Source organism: Tiliqua scincoides, chromosome 1 (assembly GCF_035046505.1).
Source record: "Tiliqua scincoides isolate rTilSci1 chromosome 1, rTilSci1.hap2, whole genome shotgun sequence".
Lineage (NCBI taxonomy): Eukaryota > Metazoa > Chordata > Lepidosauria > Squamata > Scincidae > Tiliqua > Tiliqua scincoides.
In genome coordinates, this window is record NC_089821.1 from 223,729,565 (window position 1) to 223,750,622 (window position 21,058).

General features: G+C 45.0%; 1 protein-coding gene across 1 annotated transcript in view; it reads right to left on the reverse strand.

Annotated features, from left to right (window-relative positions):
• Positions 1-3,516: 3,516 nt before the first annotated feature.
• The window catches only part of RPS6KA2 (ribosomal protein S6 kinase A2), a 125,366-nt gene continuing 107,824 nt past the window's right edge, over positions 3,517-21,058 (reverse strand). The window contains exons 15-21 of the mRNA XM_066616399.1: positions 12,740-12,829; positions 11,964-12,122; positions 11,472-11,633; positions 8,561-8,637; positions 7,251-7,368; positions 6,295-6,432; positions 3,517-5,738 (exon numbers count right to left, since the gene is read on the reverse strand). Coding sequence (XP_066472496.1) covers positions 5,613-5,738; positions 6,295-6,432; positions 7,251-7,368; positions 8,561-8,637; positions 11,472-11,633; positions 11,964-12,122; positions 12,740-12,829 — 870 coding nt within the window. The 3' untranslated portion in view covers positions 3,517-5,612. The remainder of the gene's footprint in view (positions 5,739-6,294; positions 6,433-7,250; positions 7,369-8,560; positions 8,638-11,471; positions 11,634-11,963; positions 12,123-12,739; positions 12,830-21,058) is intronic.

Below are 21,058 nucleotides of genomic sequence, written 5' to 3' on the forward strand. Positions count from 1 at the left end.
ATTAATTTTAAAAGTTTCACATCCATTCAAAATTGCCTATGTTGACATGAATAGTTTCATAATGCTTTATTGTACAATGTCCTTACCTCAGCATAAAACCCATTGGGTAGGGTAGGCTTATGGAGTGTGGAGCTGGATATATAGTCCTTTGTCATATGCATATCATATTTTATGTTATAAGGTTCTGTAACCTCCTGTCTGTGCTAGTCAGTTAGGGCCCAGTCTTAAAATGGGGCAAGAGGTGGTGGGGGAAGAGCTCTGCTCCGCCTTATTCTGAACTCCGTGTCAGGCCAGAAGGCCAAACACGGAGTCTCTCAAGTCGGTGCTGGTAAAATAGCTGGCGCAGACTTGAGAATCCCCATTGCAGGGCCTAGGGCTTTCCCTGGGGGAAGAGGATGAAAGTTCCTTTCCTCGGAGAACACCTCCATCTGCTTCCTGTACCCACTGGATATAGTGGTAGCCACTTTGGCACCTCTGCTCCAGCAGGCACTGGATTGGGTTGTTAATCAGAAGTTTTTAGTTTTGCTTGTAAGAAAGGCTTACAGGAAGCTGGAGTGAGTTCTCACCTGTTGTAATAAAAATTTGCTTGAAGTTAGAAAGCACAGTTTGTTAAAAGAGATTATCCAATGGCTTCCGGGAATAGTATTGCCCTAGCTACCTAGGTGGTCAAACTAGAGACTGAGGAACATTTTCTGTGAAAACATTGACTCAAAAGTTGCTACTGATACGATTAATTAGGACTGTTAGGAAAAATGCTTCCCAACTTTTAAAACTGTATTTCAGTGGTTCTCACACATTATAACTGGGACCCACTTTTTAGAATAAGAATCTGTCAGGACCCACCGGAAGTGATGTCATGACTGGAAGTGACATCATCAAGCTGGAAAATGTTTAACAATCCTAGGCTGCAATCCTACCACACTTACCCAGGAGTAAGTCTCATTTACTATCATTGTTAAAAGCATATGCATAGTAGCTTGTTAAAAGTACAGGTCTGTAACATTTCCCCAAATGCAGTCACATACCATGGTAGCATCAAGTCTAATATATTAAAAATAAAACATTAAAATGAATGGGGGTCCCATCGGAAATTGGCTTGCGACCCACCTAGTGGGTCTCGACCCACAGTTTGAGAAACACTGCTGTACTTAAATTTTATTTGGTTAACATGAGACATGTGCATTTCTTGTTCTAATGTGCTAATCATTCAAGTGTGTTAATCATTCAAGAATATTTGTAATCATCATTCTCTTTGGTGTCCTGCAAGTGTACATATATAATTTTACTACAGTATATAATTTGAAAGCTGATGTGTGTCAGTAATATTGTGGCATATGACAGCCCAGCCCAGAACAGTGTGTGCTAGCTCACTCCCAGTGCGTACTATCACAAACATGCTGTAAGGCACATTTGCGGGACTTAGCGTTGGCCCAGCACTGGAGCTAGTCCAGCATGAACGTGTGCTGGGCAGGTGCCAGTCGGAGGCCGGCAGTCTGTCACTCAGCGTTGTGTGAAGCGCTGGGCAGTGGAGAGGTAAGGTTGGGCATGGGGGGAGGCATTCCTGGGTGGGGGAGGGCAGGAAGAAGGTATGGCGGGGGAGGGAGCGGAGATGGTGGCAGGCCCTACTGCCATATCCTGAACCCCCTTCCAGCCCAGGAGTCCAGACATGGGTTTCCTTGTATCTGTGTCTTTTTCAAGCCCAGGCACAGAGCCAAGGACACCCATTGGGGCTGCCTGGGGTTTACATGGGGTTTACAATGTTGCAAGGTTGAGGATGCAACAGCAGAAGAACAACTTGGTACTCAGGAGTGAAGGCTTACAAGCTTTTATTGAATTGCATGCCATTGGCCCACGGGACTCATGTCACAAAGCATGGAGCCCCTTCTGAATGCTGGTCCTTAACCTTTATACCTCTCACAGCTCTTTGTCCTCAATCTAGACTTCTCATTCACTGAAGATTTGACATCATGGATGGGGCTAACTTTTAATAGGCTAAAGATAACCTTAGAGACACCTCATAGGTGAGTTTCAAGTTACAGGTTTCCTAAAAAGGTGAAATTAAACATATTGAATTACAAAGTTTTCAAGAACCAGCAGGGGGTGCTATAATATCATTTTATCCAGTACTGACTCAGTGCTGACCCTTACTCACATCCATCAATCCAATTAGGACTTCCTTGACAGGTCTCATTAAAAATTAATTTAATGAGGTCTCATCCTCATTAAAAGAGATGACACAATGTACTTTGACTGGTACCGTTATCTTTATCTGCATGCCTTTCTCTTATGCTAATATCAACATAGAGAACATCTGTGAAGCCTTCCTGCAATGTTAAAGCTTTGTCTGTTTTAAAGACTTTTCTAAAATCAAGCAACAAAGGTTGCTTAAGACTTACTTCTAATGACTACTATGTTCCCATATATGTTGGTTACACTTTAGGGCAAAGGCTATTTTACCTATATGTGCCTTTTCCTCTGATAGCATGGAAGAATAACAATTTAAATCTATAAATGAACACAGGCAGACTGCCCTTGCTAAGACAGGTATACTTCTGCCAAGATGGGACCTATCTGCTCATTACCTAGCAATTTTATCTATTTGCATTCCAAGGCGTATTATGCCTAAGCAGCTCTGTGAGAATACAATTTTGCCTTTAAATGAAGTCAAACAGCTTTTTCTATTCTCTGTGTTTCTATACTTTGGCAGTGTGGTTTTTGCTTTTACTCAAATGCTATGTCACCCTGGTTATCCTGCCTGCCACCTTCCATCAACAGTGTTAGCTCCTTTACCCCGAGTAGACCCCGTGCTGCTTCCTAGCCCCACTGGATGCAGTGGTAGCCATTTTGGTGTGACTTGGGCACTGGGAGGCATAGGATTGGGCCCTAAGTCTGTAAGAAATGGTTAATACTTATCTTCATTTTCTGACAAGATGTCATTTGAATGATCCCTGTTTTTCTGTGTGACTGCCTTTCATAAGAAGAGAACCCTGTCACTGTAAGCTGGGAAGCCTCAGGATGCAAGAACATCTCTGCTTCCTTCAGACAAGTAGCAACTTCAGTTCAGAGAAAGCTAGATGTACTTAAGCCCTGCTTAAATAAATGAGAATCAAGTTAGGCCTGCAATTGGTCTTAAGTACCACCAAGATCAGGATCACTTCCTTTTTCAAAGCTGAGCAACAATTTGAATCTGAGTCTGTAGAAGGGAGGTGTGATATCTCTTGTGACATCTGTGGGTATGCATGGCAAAGAGTTAGCAGTCATGGACATGGCTAACGAGCTTCTGACACAGTAAGGGTAATGAGAACAGGCTAGCGCAGGAAACAGAGAAAACTGGTTGATTGTGAAAACACCCTCACTTTTGTTGTAGCAAAGGCTCTTGAAGTTTCCTCCATCATCCGGTTTCTTCTGAATATGCAACAAACAGCAGAAACATAGGACAATGTCTTCAAGATTCTCATGTCCATAAATACCTCTACCAGACTCAAGTCAACTCAATCACCTTGCAGAGTTTCACAGCATTATTTTATTCTAAAAATCAAACTTAGAAGAACAGCTGCTTCGTTGCAGTCTTGTGTGCACAGCACATAAAAATGTAACATTAAATATAATTTTAAAATGAAGGACAAAATAAAATAAAAATAACTTACATAACAATTTTGTTGAACACAAAAACAAACCCTAAGAAGCACGTTACAGTAGCTAATGCAACTTTTTGTTCTCTTGCGTATGCAGGCTCAGTTAATACGGATTTCCCAAACTCTGAGCAGCATCAGAATGGCCTTGTTTTTCAGCAACATAAACATAATCTGTAGGATATGACATACTATCTTTGCATTTTTTCCTCCATAAGAGGAAATGAAAGACAATTTAGCACGCTATTTTTTCTCCTGCACAGCTTTGGATGGTAACAAAATCCATTTTGAAAACAAAAGTCAAGTGCTAAAAATAATGGCCACAATACAACACAGAGCTAAGGGCCAAATCCTATCCAACTTTCCAGCACCGGTGCAGCTGTGCCAATGGTGCATGCGCTGCATTCTGTGGTAGGGGGACAGCCACAGAGGCCTCCTCCAGGTAAGGGAATGTTTGTTTCCTTTCCTCGGGGCTGCTTTGCAGCTGCACCAGCACTGGAAATTTAGATAGGACTGGGGCCTTAGTCCTCTTAAGTCCACTGTTTTAAGGAGTTTAAACATGCTGAAATCTGTTGTTGGGTTGTGGCCCATGGATGCAGTCCAAGTTCATTGACCAACATGAAATTTGTCACTGAAATCAGTGGAAGGTGGAATGTACCCATTTTGTCAACCAGCTTATGCTCAGCAAAGCCAAGATGGGCAGGGGATGTCATGAAAGACAGCCCAACATCAAAATTATGCCCATGTTCTTTGACACTGGGAAAAACTGTAGATTTCACTTACTCAGATTTTTCTAGATAAGAAATAATAGCCTAGCATTTTGAGCTGCAATTTTTAAGCAAAACAGGCAAACAAAAGATCACTCTTTCAATTTGGTAATAGTGGGAGTTTATAACACAGTATAATGTATTTTAAGCCCTGTTCATGCTTTCAACCATGAATGAACGCATGAGAGGGGACTAGAGTGATGTCAGCTGGCACCACCCCCATGCATTCATGGACCCCCTATACAGAGCACATGGGACCAGGATGCTGGACTAGACGGGCCTTTGGTGTGATCCAGCAGAACTATCTCTTATGCATATACAACCAAATTCATGTAGACTCCTGTACATGTGATCCATGTCCTCTTTTTATCCAAGGTACAGACTATGCATGTGGAAGTCTCTGTTTGCAAGTATGTGTGCAAACTGGACCCTTGAAAATGTAGAGGTTGGAGCAGGGCCAGTGAGTACGACCCTGATCCCCCCTTCACACATTCAGTTCTAATAGATTAATGCAATGATAGGGCTGTCTTGGGACTCTTCCAAACATTGGGACAGGTACTCTTCCAAACATTTTTTTTCTTCACCTTAACTGCCACTTAGTAGACCACTGATTTCATGACATTGCAGGTTTCATCACATCCAGCTCTTTGGAGATTCAGATGCAATCCTATATCACTTTCTTGGAAGTAAGGCTCATTGAACACAATGAGACTTATATCTGAGTAGACATGCATAGGATTGCGCTGTAACTTTACTGCAGCTGATAATGGGTAGTTCTAGTTTGACTAGCCATGTCAATTCACAAAGACACACATGCTGGTAGAATCAACATCTACAGTATAACCAAAACAAAAAGTAGTTTCCCTATTGAAAAGTGCTTACAAAAAGTGGTCTTACAGAGCATCTAAAAGATTAAAAAAAATAGCATTTTGGAGAAAACAGGACCTCGGCAGTTGATACTTAAATAAGAAGCAATACAGCAATTGAAAAATTGGCACATCTTTGAATATTTGCTAACTCGGGATCTTGGCAGAAATGTAAAAAACAAAACCTGAAAGCAAAGAATAACTTTGCCTTATGCTGGAGTTCTGCTAATTTTAGCCATTTATGTGCCAATAGTCCAGAGTGTTGCAAAATGAGCAATGTACATCAGCATTCTTGATCAACACATGGTTGGTGTTTTTCTTTGTTAACCAGGCATTATTTGGGACCACTACAACCTCGTTGAGGTCAGTCTTTTCATCCCCCTCCGCTGGGCTAGGTTGGAGGACAAGACAGGTTCCAGCCTTGGTGCCTGAGGTGTTCGGTTTAAAGCAAAGTAGGTGGCTGCCATTGCACCCTGCAAAATAAAAATGAGACAATGCAACATGTAAGAACAATTCCTTCTTTTCCACATCTCATTCCTACTAGTGTAAAGAAGAGGAAGTACTGGCAAGATAGCAGTGGGAAGGGGACATTTCTCCCAAAAACAGCATCCTAGGAAGTTACTTTTAGCCACCAAACGTGGCTATGTGACCCAGCTGAATCACTAACTACAGCATATGACCAATATGAATGATTGTGTGTGTGGCTGTTTAGGAGGAGAGGGGTATTAACATGCAAGACAAGTATACAGACATGTGAGAGTGCACATGGCTGTTGGTTCCAGGTTGTGTGTACATATATGGGAAGAGGGGTGACTAGAACCTCAGTAGGTTTGTTTGCACCAGAACCCACAATTTCCAAGGCCACTTCTGAAAATCCCATCCGGAAAACGTACTGATAAAGAATGTCTCTTTCCTATAGACTTCTACTACGTAGTTTACGAAACCTCAACAGGAAGTTGTACTGGCAGATAATGTATAAGGCCATCACTTGTCCTTTATGTACACAGAAGTAGCTGCATTTGGACTTACCTTTACCAGGTGAACATCCTGTCTGCTTAGCTGATTCTGGGATAGATAGTCCCTGTTCACTATCCATGGGTGCCTTAGAACTTGGGTTGCTGTTAAACGCTGATGGGGGTCTACATGAAGCATCTTGGATACAATATCCTGTTAAAAAGGAATTATGGAGAGGAAGAAAAATGTGATGTTATTTTTTTGAGTACAGGTTCCCATTCTAAAGTTAGGACAATAGCAGTTTGAAAATATGGAATAATGGAAAGGACTATGCCATTAAGAAGTCATCATTTTGGGCCTGGTTTTGCATTGCTTTAATATAGGCACTGCGATGAAGTTCCACAACAGAAAAAAACCCCAATTGTCTTCTGCCTAAAACCCCAGATACAAGCCCCTTGCCAGGATACTGTCAAGGAAATTTATATAAAAAAGAAAAATGTATTGAATTTTAGGTAGGTTTAGGAGCAAAGGAATAGTAAACTACCTAGGATTGCAACAGGCATGATGCATGTCAGGGACCTGTTCTAACTTGTTAGTGCATTTCTTTTCTTAGTAAAGCAGCTGACCTGGGGTCAGTCCAGATCAGCCACTTTTGCTGAATGAATAGGATGACATGCAAGTGAGCTCTTGGCAACAGCTCTCTACAATTTAAAGTATTTTGCTCAAGTTTCAGAAAGGGAGGGGAATATACTTAGGGTTATTAACAACACTTACGTGAAGGCTGAATTGCACAGTTATGAATCATACCTGTGAAACCCATCAGATTCGAAAGGCATTGTTGGTGTGGCACATAACCATGAAATCCAACATAATAATATGGATTGAAGGTTCTAATTTTACTGGAGCAATGTGGGAGCAACTACAGGCCAGGTACATCCATGTCACTTGTATAACATTTAACTTGGGCCTTTGAGAGACATCCACAATTTACAGAGTTTGGACAGCATAGAAATATATGTCATTCTGCTTACCTTAGCAGCATCAGATATTGAATCCCAGTTTCCTCCTGTAAGTGCGTATTTTCCACTGCCAATTCTAGCCAGAATCTCTTCTGGAGTATCATCTGGTCCATTTGCAAATGGAGTAAATCTGTTAAGTAATAATGTTAAGTGATCTTTTTTCTGTAAACTGCTTTGTGAACTTTTTGTTGAAAAGCAGTATATAAATATTGTTAATAATAATAAGTATAATTTTATACAAGTACAATGTACAATGCATAGTTATTACTACAATGCACATACTGGAATGGTGCACCTTTGTACTCTGGTCTAGAAAGGACTTGTCCTCTTTGAAGGGCCCAATCCTAATGGTGTGTTATGCCAGCGTAATGTGTGTTCTGCTGACATAACGAGCTTTGCAGGTATTGCAAGCACAACACTAGAAGCAGCGAGAGGCCACTATGCAGCAATGGAAATGCGTTGTCTGAGATAAAACTGCGCAGGAGCTGGGAGGGAAGAGAGGGTGGGTGGAATGGGGTGGTGATGGGGGTGGGAAGGAGGACAGATCAGGTACAGAAAGGGGGGCAGCAGCACCCATTGAATCCTGATCCCCTTCTCAGGCCTGAGGTCATCACTGTTACATGCCTGAATTGATCCACTGGGCCCACATGCACTTACTCTGGGGTAAAGGAACAAATGTTCCCTTATCCTAAGGACGCCTCCTGAGGCCAGAACTCCCTTGCAGGATTCAGTGGATGCCATACTGGTGCCGCTGCATTGCTGCATGGGGAGTTGTGGTGAATTGGGCTGAAAAAGTCACAAAAATGGTAAACTGGTACAATGGGTTGTGAGCGTCAAGGAAATATCAACGCTTATATTTAAGGTGAAAGAAAGGAGAACACTATAGTCAGCCCACCTCTTATGTGCATTTTATTCATGCGAATTCAACTACATATGCTTGGCAAACAAAAAAACCAGAGAAAAACAGCAGTTTAAATAGTGCGGGGAAATTACTCCTGCCATTCCACGTACTAAATACATGCCTGAGAGTGAGCCTGTAGATCAGAGAATGAAGCTGCTGTTCTCTCAGTTCCTGCTTGCCCCTTGTAATTTTTAAAGAGAGAGTATGTATATTTGGCTGGAAGGGATGTTCAAGATAATTTTGAGTATATGCGATTTTAACTTTACGTGCTGACACTGGAACGTAACCCTTGCATAAGGGTATACATACTGGAATATTCACTACACTCTTCCACGCTTTGTTTCTGTGCTTGATAATTTTTTACCTCTGGCTTCTGAGGTCTATCAGAGGCCTACAGATGCTAAGAACCCCCTGCACCTACCCTGCTAGCATGGTGTACAGCAGAATCCCCAAGCTCCAGATATCACAGGCTGCATCATAGCCTTGCCGTTTTAGGACCTGAAGAAGAGAAAAAAGAACAAGTAAAGAAATTATTATATATTCCACTATTGAATTTTGCTGAATTAACAGTGATTTTTTTTTTGTGATAGTGCCCTGGTTCACATTTGCTTGAATTTACCAGAGAAAGGTCAGTTAGAAAAATATTCAGTAATTTTGCTAACAGCCCAGTTCTAACCAACACTGATGTAGTGGGGCCAGTGCAGCTGCGCTGCATCCTATGATGGAATGAGCAGGCTGGAGGTTTCCTTGAGGTAAAGGGACATGGGCAGCCCAGTCCTAAGCTGCCTGGCATCCAGAGGAGCAGCGGCACCAAAATGGCTACTGCTGCATCTTATGGGTGCCGTAGCAGTTGCTGGAGGTCTCCTTGTGAGAAAGGGATTTTTGTCCCCTTCCCCTGAGTAAGGGTGCAGGCCCCGCAATGGGTCTCCTCCAGTCTGCACTGGCTGTTTTGCCGATGTAGACTTGAGGAGCTCTGTGTCAGGCTTTTCAGCCCAACACGGAGCATAGAATCTGGTCAAAGCCTTCTCCACCAGTCCCACCTCTCTCACAGGTTTGATCCACCCCTCTCTCTGCCCCATTCCACTAGGGCAGGGGGAAGGGCAGGGAGGGGTGAGCAGATTGGGTCTTAGGAAGGGAGTGGGAATGGTGGCAGTTGCTCATGCTGTATCCTATCCCCCTCTTCAGCTTGCCAGTGATCCTGCAGCACCGGCCAGAGGTTAGGCTTTTGGAGATGGGGGCAAGGATCACTGGCAAGCCAATGAGGGGGACAGGATACAGCATGAGCTCCAGTAAAGATGGAGGGATTACTGAACATTTATATATTGGCTACAGCTAGTTAGGATGATTGGCCTTTCCCTGGTGAGGACTTCTGTGCTTAAAGAACCCTGTCTGATTTTGCAAGCATTGGCTCTGGGTGTCCAGGGGACAGATACACCCTGACTCCAGACCCCATCTTCCCATGTACAAGGCTTTCAGGTGAAGTAGAAGTATCTGATATCTCTAGTGGGGAACTGCCCCCTCCAAATCTGTCTTCTTTCTCCTCAGAGTTTTTCACCTCATCCCCAGATGGGAAGTGGGGAGGATCTGTTCCCAGGAACCTGATAGGTTACCAAAAAACAAAACAAAACAAAAAAACCAACAAAAAAACAACAACCAGGTTATACAAAGAGGTAACAATGAAAAAGCTACTACAGTATGTTTCGTTTTCCTTTTGGCTTTTATTTTATATGCATAGCTTTAAACTACCTAACTGTGTGTGTTCAAAGAGTTTTAGTGAATTAGACTTTTTCAGATTGTAAATAAAGCCCAGCATGTTTGATGAATGCACAGGGCAGACAATCTTCCCTATGCTGCGCATTTGAAACAATGGCGAATTGCTACCTGGCACCAAAACTGTGATTTCTTGCCCAGTATTCCATAACAGCACAAATAAAGGCCTCATTTATATCTGGGTGAGAAAGGGAACAATAAAGGCTCATTTATGACATGAGATCAATAGTGCCTGGATGATGATAGATGTGGTTTGTTTTCCTGCAAAGTGCTGTTTGTATGGAGTACTGCTCCCACTAGATGGCATGCTCATTCTTCCTTTCAGACAACCATAACTAACTGTGGAACAGAAGTCATGTTGCACTTAATATACTGCTAATACACAAAAGGAAAGGACTCCAAATAAAAAGAGACTTACAGCTCAATCCTATGTATGTCTACTCAGAAGTAAGTCCCATTAGATTCAGTGGACTTACTTCCAGGAAAGTGTGGATAGGATTAGGCTGCTAGGGCACAAGCCTAACCAGGTCTACTCAGAAGTAAGTCCTATTTTGTTCAATGGGGCTTACTCTCAGGAAAGTGTGGTTAGGATTGCAGCCTTATTTAAGCAAACCCTTTAAGTCACCTCTGCCAGCCTCATCTTGTACCACCTGCTTGGCTGCTTTTCTAACATTCCATTTACAGTGCAATCCTAACATCCCTGGGAGCCTCATGGAGCCAGCCCCACACCTGGAGGAGGTAGGTTTGTGCCAGCCCAGGCAAACTGGCAAAGGGGGTGGGAGAGGACAGCGGGAGGGAGGAACAGAGGTGGGGAGGAGTCATTTCTGGGTGGGGGAAGGGCAGCCTGGGGGTGGATTGGGCCAGCACAAATTAGCCAGAAGAGACTTGAGAAGCCCCATTGCAGGGCTTGGGGCTTTCCTTGGGGGAAGGGGTTGAAAATCCCCTTCCCCCAAGGAGACCTCCAGTGGCTTCCCTCCTCCAGCGAGACCTCTGGCAGCTTCCCCACACCTGCAGGATGCAGCGGTTGCAATTTTGGTGCCGCTGTTCCTCTGGGCGGCGGGAACCATAGGATTGGGCTGCCCATGACTGAATAATTTTTTAATGGTATAGTTTTGTAATATGTATTTTTGTAGTATTTGAGAGAATAGGATATTATTTAGAAAAAACAAAAACAAACTCAACCAATTTCCCCCCAAAATGTGATTTCCTTAGGAGAAAAAAAATGAATGATAAACTTCAAATAGCCTTTCAAAATCACAGACATTTTACTTGTTTGAAAGCAGATAAATATTCACAGTAAGAAAAATATGAGAGGGAGTAAAATTAATCATGGGCGCAATTGTAACCAACTTTCCAACACCAAAGTAAGGACAATGCAGCTCCAAGGTGAGGGAACAAACATTCCCTTACCTGGAAGAGGCCTCCATGACTGCCACCCAACTGCAGGATGCAACATATGCCCGACTGGCACAGCTATATCAGTGCTGGAAATCTGGTTAGGATTTGGGCCTATGTTTGATATACATTATTTGTCAATTGTGAAGCATAGTTGTCCTACATACCTCAGGCGCTACAAAATTTGCTGTATAACATGGAGTCATTAGCAGACCATTCTCAGCTCTCAGCTGTTTGGCAAATCCAAAATCACAGATCCTGATGGAGTCTGGGTTTCCAGACTCATCCATGTAAAGGATATTACTAGGCTTCAGATCTCGGTGCACAACCTGAAAAGAAAGTTAAATGGTTACTAAATGAAATTGTTGAAATTGCAATGGGAAATGTCAGATTTGGCTTGTGCTAATTTGATAATTGAGAAGCTGGACTGTGCTGCTCTCATAAACTGCTAAAGTTGCTCAATATGCTTGATATTCTGACAAGGAAGATATTTAAAAATATTGCAGTTCTAGACATTGTTTTTCAGTTGTAATCAAACAACTTTCAAGTTTATGGGAATTTTGGTATTCATTTAATGCTCTTTACTATTCAACATTTCAGAGAAATGAAATCGACAGTATTTTTTAAAACTAGTTGAATACAGAACAAATGATACTTACACCCTGGGAATGCAGATAGTCTACTGTCTTGGAAATGGTACAAAGGACAGCACTAGCTTCCCGTTCTGAAAAGCACTTTTGTCGAAGTATTCGGTCTAGGAGTTCTCCTCCCCGCATGAGCTCCATCACAAGATACACGTATTTCCCATCATCATAAACCTGTATGTGCAGAGAAGCCATCAGTGCTGATTCATAAGGCTCTATTACACAAGAACATAAAGATCACTCTGGTATAATCTCAGTGTGCCGGAGCAAGTTATTATAAGGGTGAAACGGGCAGGGGAGAGTGGAACGTGGGGAAGATAGCGAAATGATGCAGTGACAGGTGTGGGCACAAAGGGGTGGACTTGTCTGGGAAGGGATGGATTTGACAAAAGTCAGTTGCCAAATCCTAACCCCCTTCCTGGACCCAATCCCATGGTACGAGTCCATGCAGATCTATGCCATCTACTGCGCCAAGGAGACCCACCCGCACTGCAGAGGCTTACCCCCAGGTAAGGGAATGATTGTTTCACATATGTATTGCACAAGGACCTCTGCATCAGGACTCTAATATTCTATTTGTTTCATGATTTTCCCCTTGAAATTCAACAGCAGCAGAGTCAACAAATATATTTTTCTGCAAATGTATGAAGATCTCTAGCTAACTCAATGGTATTATGAACCACGATGGTGCACAAAATGCTGAAACTGGAATTACAGCATCTGTCTTCTTCCTGCAGATTAGCTTGCTAATAAGGAGCTGGGCACAGCTGGTGACTTGAGAGACCACTTACATCTTTGAGAGTGATGATGTTTGGGTGCTGACCGTATCTCAGAAGAATCTCAATTTCTTCAGAGGGGTCCCTTTTGCTCTTATCAATTATCTGAAAAAGTGAACATGATTGCAATAAGCTAAACATTGACAGTATCCAAGTGGAGGTGCAGCTAACACCCACAACCTTCATTTATTCACTAGAAAGAAAAACTTCACAAGCATGTCCAAGGCATACAGGGCAACAGCAGGGCTGCAAGATGCACTGACAAAGTGGTTGAGATAAAAATGACTCATCAGCAGCAGTAGGAAAAACTCTCTCTCTCTCTCTCTCTCTCTCTCTCTCTCTCTCTTTCCTTCCTTCCTTCCTTCCTTCCTTCACCAATAAAAATGTGCCAATTGCAATGAGGGAGCATAAAGAAGGAAGAGCCAATGTTATACTTTCATTGCTTAAACTACCGTATTTTTCGCTCCATAAGACGCACCTGACCATAAGACGCACCTAGTTTTTAGAGGAGAAAAACAAGGAAAAAAATATTCTGAACCAAATAGTGTAATAAAATATTTAATAAACTATAACAGAATAACATTTGAACCATGTAAAGTGAACAGCAGTCAACAGTGGCATTAAGAACCATTATCACTGTCATTAACAAATGGAGAGACTTAAAGGTTTGAGCACTCTAGTTTTCTGGAAACACCAAGAAATCATCATCTTGAGAGTCAGAATTTATGAAGCTCACAAAAGCAGGTGCACACAAATAGGGGATCACATTATCTTTCTGCTACAATGATGTTCTGCCAAATTCCAATCCACTGGGCCTCGTGCCCACTTAAGGCTGATCAGCCCCCCTTGTGCAACTCACCAGTGCAGCAAGCAAAAATGAGTCCAGTTCCAGTCCACAGATGCCAAGTAAATCAGTCCCATCATTCAGAGTTACCAAATCAGAGTCCAGAGCCAATAAGCCAAATTACAGTCCAAGGTCAGGTTCCAGGTAGGTCAGTTAAATCCATCAGGGTATCCAAGTCCAGTCACAATCCACAGTCAGATTCCAAATTCAATAAACCCAGTCAGTCTCCTCCCCTACCTCCAACCTGCACTCCTTCAAAACCCACAAACCCTTTCTGCCTCAGGTACTCCTTATATCCCTGAGGGCCCTATTGCCTTCCAGTGGCTGCAGCTATGCAGCACACTCTGCTGGATGCCCAGGGCTTACCCTTAAAGGGGCCACTGCTGACACCACATCTACCTCCTCACCAGATCTTCCTGGATTCCAATACAAGGGGGGGGGGGAGCAGATCTCTATACAGACCAGTGCAAAAACAGGGGAAAGGTGTGGGGGAGGTAAGATCTTTGTATAGGCATCACAGCAAGGCCAGTGCAAAACCCCTTGCACACAGAACCAACAGATGGAAGTGGGGGGGGGGCGCAGATCTCCATACATACCAGTGCAAAAGCAGGGGAAAAGTGTGGGGGAGGTAAGATCTCTGTATAGGCATCACAGCAAGACCATTGCAAAACCCCTTGCACACAGAACCAACAGATGGAAGTGGGGGGGGGCGCAGATCTCCATACATAGCAGTGCAAAAGCAGGGGAAAAGTGTGGGGCAGGTAAGATCTTTGTATAGGCATCACAGCAAGGCCAGTGCAAAACCCCTTGCACACAGAACCAACAGATGGAAGTGGGGGGGGGCGCAGATCTCCATACATAGCAGTGCAAAAGCAGGGGAAAAGTGTGGGGCAGGTAAGATCTCTGTATAGGCATCACAGCAAGACCATTGCAAAACCCCTTGCACACAGAACCAACAGATGGAAGTGGGGGGGGGCGCAGATCTCCATACATAGCAGTGCAAAAGCAGGGGAAAAGTGTGGGGCAGGTAAGATCTCTGTATAGGCATCACAGCAAGGCCATTGCAAAACCCCTTGCACACAGAACCAACAGATGGAAGTGGGGGGGGGGCGCAGATCTCCATACATAGCAGTGCAAAAGCAGGGGAAAAGTGTGGGGCAGGTAAGATCTCTGTATAGGCATCACAGCAAGACCATTGCAAAACCCCTTGCACACAGAACCAACAGATGGAAGTGGGGGGGGGCGCAGATCTCCATACATAGCAGTGCAAAAGCAGGGGAAAAGTGTGGGGCAGGTAAGATCTCTGTATAGGCATCACAGCAAGGCCATTGCAAAACCCCTTGCACACAGAACCAACAGATGGAAGTGGGGGGGGGGGCGCAGATCTCCATACATAGCAGTGCAAAAGCAGGGGAAAAGTGTGGGGCAGGTAAGATCTCTGTATAGGCATCACAGCAAGGCCATTGCAAAACCCCTTGCACACAGAACCAACAGATGGAAGTGGGGGGGGGGCGCAGATCTCCATACATAGCAGTGCAAAAGCAGGGGAAAAGTGTGGGGCAGGTAAGATCTCTGTATAGGCATCACAGCAAGGCCAGTGCAAAACCCCTTGCACACAGAACCAACAGATGGAAGTGGGGGGGGGGGGGCGCAGATCTCCATACATAGCAGTGCAAAAGCAGGGGAAAAGTGTGGGGCAGGTAAGATCTCTGTATAGGCATCACAGCAAGACCATTGCAAAACCCCTTGCACACAGAACCAACAGATGGAAGTGGGGGGGGGGCGCAGATCTCCATACATAGCAGTGCAAAAGCAGGGGAAAAGTGTGGGGCAGGTAAGATCTCTGTATAGGCATCACAGCAAGGCCATTGCAAAACCCCTTGCACACAGAACCAACAGATGGAAGTGGGGGGGGGGCGCAGATCTCCATACATAGCAGTGCAAAAGCAGGGGAAAAGTGTGGGGCAGGTAAGATCTCTGTATAGGCATCACAGCAAGGCCAGTGCAAAACCCCTTGCACACAGAACCAACAGATGGAAGTGGGGGGGGGGGCGCAGATCTCCATACATAGCAGTGCAAAAGCAGGGGAAAAGTGTGGGGCAGGTAAGATCTCTGTATAGGCATCACAGCAAGGCCAGTGCAAAACCCCTTGCACACAGAACCAACAGATGGAAGTGGGGGGGGCGCAGATCTCCATACATAGCAGTGCAAAAGCAGGGGAAAAGTGTGGGGCAGGTAAGATCTCTGTATAGGCATCACAGCAAGACCATTGCAAAACCCCTTGCACACAGAACCAACAGATGGAAGTGGGGGGGGGGGCGCAGATCTCCATACATAGCAGTGCAAAAGCAGGGGAAAAGTGTGGGGCAGGTAAGATCTCTGTATAGGCATCACAGCAAGACCATTGCAAAACCCCTTGCACACAGAACCAACAGATGGAAGTGGGGGGGGGGGCGCAGATCTCCATACATAGCAGTGCAAAAGCAGGGGAAAAGTGTGGGGCAGGTAAGATCTCTGTATAGACATCGCAGCAAGACCATTGCAAAACCCTTGCACACAGAACCAACAGATGGAAGTGGGGGGGGGGGCGCAGATCTCCATACATAGCAGTGCAAAAGCAGGGGAAAAGTGTGGGGCAGGTAAGATCTCTGTATAGGCATCACAGCAAGGCCATTGCAAAACCCCTTGCACACAGAACCAACAGATGGAAGTGGGGGGGGGGTGCAGATCTCCATACATACCAGTGCAAAGGCAGGGGAAAAGTGTGGGGCAGGTAAGATCTCTGTATAGGCATCACAGCAAGGCCATTGCAAAACCCCTTGCACACAGAACCAACAGATGGAAGTGGGGGGGGGGGCGCAGATCTCCATACATACCAGTGCAAAGGCAGGGGAAAAGTGTGGGGCAGGTAAGATCTCTGTATAGGCATCACAGCAAGACCATTGCAAAACCCCTTGCACACAGAACCAACAGATGGAAGTGGGGGGGGGGCGCAGATCTCCATACATAGCAGTGCAAAAGCAGGGGAAAAGTGTGGGGCAGGTAAGATCTCTGTATAGGCATCACAGCAAGGCCATTGCAAAACCCCTTGCACACAGAACCAACAGATGGAAGTGGGGGGGGGCGCAGATCTCCATACATAGCAGTGCAAAAGCAGGGGAAAAGTGTGGGGCAGGTAAGATCTCTGTATAGGCATCACAGCAAGGCCACTGCAAAACCCCTTGCACACAGAACCAACAGATGGAAGTGGGGGGGGGGTGCAGATCTCCATACATACCAGTGCAAAGGCAGGGGAAAAGTGTGGGGCAGGTAAGATCTCTGTATAGGCATCACAGCAAGGCCATTGCAAAACCCCTTGCACACAGAACCAACAGATGGAAGTGGGGGGGGGGGCGCAGATCTCCATACATACCAGTGCAAAGGCAGGGGAAAAGTGTGGGGCAGGTAAGATCTCTGTATAGGCATCACAGCAAGACCATTGCAAAACCCCTTGCACACAGAACCAACAGATGGAAGTGGGGGGGGGGGCGCAGATCTCCATACATAGCAGTGCAAAAGCAGGGGAAAAGTGTGGGGCAGGTAAGATCTCTGTATAGGCATCACAGCAAGGCCATTGCAAAACCCCTTGCACACAGAACCAACAGATGGAAGTGGGGGGGGGGGGCGCAGATCTCCATACATAGCAGTGCAAAAGCAGGGGAAAGGTAAGTCAGCCCCAGTAGAGCCAATGGGGCTCACTCCCAGGGATGAATGGACGGGAGAAAAGCCTGCCAGCGCCTCCTCTCCCAGGGAAGAGCCCGTCTCACTCCCTGGGCTCCCTGGACTCACTCCCTAGGCTGGCTCCCTGGGCTCACAAGCCTGCCAGGGGCTCACTCCTAGGGATGCGTGGACAGGAGAGAAGCCCGCGATTGACTCATTTCGCCTGGAGATGGACTGGTAGCTCGAGGATCGACATAATGAGCACCCCTGCTCTAGGGGCTTGCTCAGCAAGACTGCCATCCCACCCACGCTTTCCTGGGAGTGAGCCCCAGTGACTCTGAGACTTACTTCTGAGTAGACACATGGGCTTTCGCAGTGAGCCTGCCATCCCCCCCCCTTTCCTGGGAGTGAGTCCCAGTGACTCTGAGACTTACTTCTGAGTAGACACGTGGGCTTTCTCAGCGAGCCTGCCATCCCCCCCCCTTTCCTGGGAGTGAGCCCCAGTGACTCTGAGACTTACTTCTGAGTAGACACATGGGCTTTCGCAGCGAGCCTGCCATCCCACCCACCCACCCACCCCCGCTTTCCTGGGAGTGAACCCCAGTGATTCTGAGACTTACTTCTGAGTAGACACGAGGGCTTGCTCAGCAAGACTGCCACCCCACCCACGCTTTCCTGGAAAGCGGAGCCGAGCAGAGCAGGCAGGGGGCGGGGCCAGGGGCAGAGTTTTGTTTTTTTTTTCCCCAGTATTCGCTCCATAAGACGCACACACTTTTCCCCCCACTTTTTTGGGGGGAAAAAGTGCGTCTTATAGAGCGAAAAATACGGTAATTTCTCACTAGGGTACAGTATTAGCAAAGTGTGCATTTGGGATAGCAACATCACAAAATGTCATCATGGCACATTATGCTGTGTGGTAAAAAGCATCACAGGAGGCAAAATATGCTCATTCGTATTTCCATGAATCATTTCATATATTCCAGGTTTTTTTGTGAAAAAAAGAAGCTCAGCTATACATGGAATAAATATTGCTTCCTGATAAAAGTAGTTAATGGAACACTGACATTTTAAACTGACATTTTAATGTAAGATGAATTAAAATACAGAGACACTACCGAGAAAGACTACTGGACACCTTTGCTGCTGGGAAACATACGTTTTCAGTGCAACCACAAATTCTTCTAAACATAAATCCTCTGTGTGTCTTCTGTTTCAGTTTGGGAATTTCCCCCCAATGTGAAATTACCAAGACAGCAGGAAAACTATTACAAGATTGCTAACGTTATTTCAAAGGACATGGTATAATTCTACTTGCATAATACCTCAAAAGAGAGATATTATAACCATAATTGTTTCTAAGGGATCATTTTCTGCACAGTTATGCTTGATTGATTTCAATGATTCAGTCACTCCTTGGCTGAAACTTCCACAAAATTAGAGTAATAGTGTTATTAAAAAGAGAAAGGAACAGGCTTATTTATAAAAAACAAGACAGATTTTCTTTCAAGTGGTGTGACCATCAGCACAGTGTGTCCTGACCTCTGCAGGTAATATATGCTCGGTCATTTACACTATTTATTGATTCAGCATTCCCACCAGTAGTCTTCAGTTTTAGTGTAATTTAGCATTGTGATGATCTTAATGTACAAATACTCATTAACTTACACACAAAGCAAGTATCAGTTGGGATGGATTTACTATTATACCAAACTGGCGACTTGTATAGTATGATATAATCTGTGAACACCCCTAGCAGCAGATAATGCACAACTACTACACTGGCATCCTTTAAAATCCTCCATGGCCAAGGCTTAATTTCTATATTTGCTGAGTTGGAAGCTCTTGTTCTTCGTCCTAGATGTGTCAGTGTGTGAGGGGAAGGAGAGCTGATTGTGATTATCCAGTCATGACACAAAGACACTTGGAGCATGCTTAAAACATTCTCCTTCATATTACTTCAAACATTTCAATGGATCTGAGCAGGCTGGTGCTCTCCTTGGAGGAAGGGAACATTTGTCCCCTTACCCTGAGTAAAGCCCCTACGTTGACATGTAGGTCAATGGGGCTTCTCAAAACAGCACCAGCTTGGAAGCCCGATACAGGGGATAGGATGAATTTAGAAAGAGGAGTGCCAAGTATTTCACCTGTGCAACCTCACAAAAGACACCCAACAGCCCTTATCATATCACCAATGCTCTCAACAGTATTCCACTAGTTTAAAATAAAATGCCCAACTAAACACTGATGGAGTAGATATTATTGTTGGCCATTGTGGTGTGGTATTAATATCTAACACTTTACGAACTGATTTAAATAGAGTCAGTGCTTTATGCATATATCAAACTTAAGAGTTGGAAGCTCTTGAGCTGGGTTTGCTGGTTCCAGTTAGAATCCACCCAGGTTCCATTTTGTTTAGTATGGGTTCATACATAGTGTTTTATGGTTGCAAAGCTATGTGTACAAATGTAATGGCAAATAGGCTGAAGAATCAAAAATAAATGCTAGAAGACCACACACATCTTTTTTTAGCTCTCCTGAGCCATGAGCCAGAGAACCATGCAACTAGTTCCATGTGCCAAGGGGAATTTGGGCCTGTGCATTGCAAATCACAGCCACCCCATAGGCAACCTCAGGCAACCACTTTTGAAACTATGTGGACTTTCAAAAATAGTATGTGATACGGCATGGAGGGGAGGTCTGCTGTGAAAAAGAAGAAAGTAAAAGGTCTACAGGGCATACCTAACTCTTGGAGGGGATGCCTAAATTAATCTCTTGAATCTCAAGGCCAAATCATGTTATATAGGAGTTCCATAACTGGAAGTCCCCATTTTTTTTTAATCGGGGATTTGGATCAGGGTCACTATATGGCAGGAGGCGAGATGACGGTGACTTCACACTGCAGTCCTTTTCCAAATTGCCTCCCCCCAAAACGGTTCTCAATTATGGAGGGGGAAATGTTTAAGCACAAGTTAATGGAATAAGGGTGCAATCCTAGAATGGACTTTGGCCAGTGCAAGTCTCTTGGGCCTGGGAGGGTCGCAAACTGCAGTAAAGCACGTTTGCGCCTCCTTGAGAGGAAGCTGGGCTGGTGCTCCGAGAAGCGCCAGCCTGCGGAGGCCGACATAAGCCTCTGCGCTGGGTTCCCTTGGATGCTTGCATTGGCCCGCCTGGGCTGATGCAAGTGGAAAAGGTAGGCAGTGGAGGCGGGAGGGAGGCATTCCTGGGCGGGGGACAAGTGGGCAGTGGGGCTCCCCAGGTGGGGAGAGGGAGGCAGAGCTGGGATCTGGCAGTCATGCCAGATCGCAACCCCTGTTCCCAGGGAGAATGGAGCGGCTTCAAGAGGTGGCACAAGTCAGAGGAGACCCATAGGGGCCAGTGGCCCTTACCCAGGGGTAAGGGGAAAAGTTTCCCCTTGCTTCTGGCTAAGCCGCTTCTGGCCAATATCCTGCGCTGGTTACAGTGCAAGCCTCTTGGCTTGCCTGTTCTAGTGCAGGATAGGATTGTGCCCTGAGTTTTTTCCCCATTAGGAGCTAAGAGCAGCTTCAGAGGAAGAGACAGTTTAAGCCAGGGAATGAGTATTGTGGCAAGAGGATAGGTTATCTGCACTGTGATCCAAATCCAAAGGGAACCCAGTTTGCAGCTGTTGTATGAGACAGAAAAAAACAACAACACAGGGAGTTTCAATCATGGAACTCCCATCATGGAAAGACAGGTTCCTTACTTGTAACTACAGTTCTTTGAATGGTCATCTGTTTAAACACATGTAGTAGAGTTCTGCACATGTGCACAGA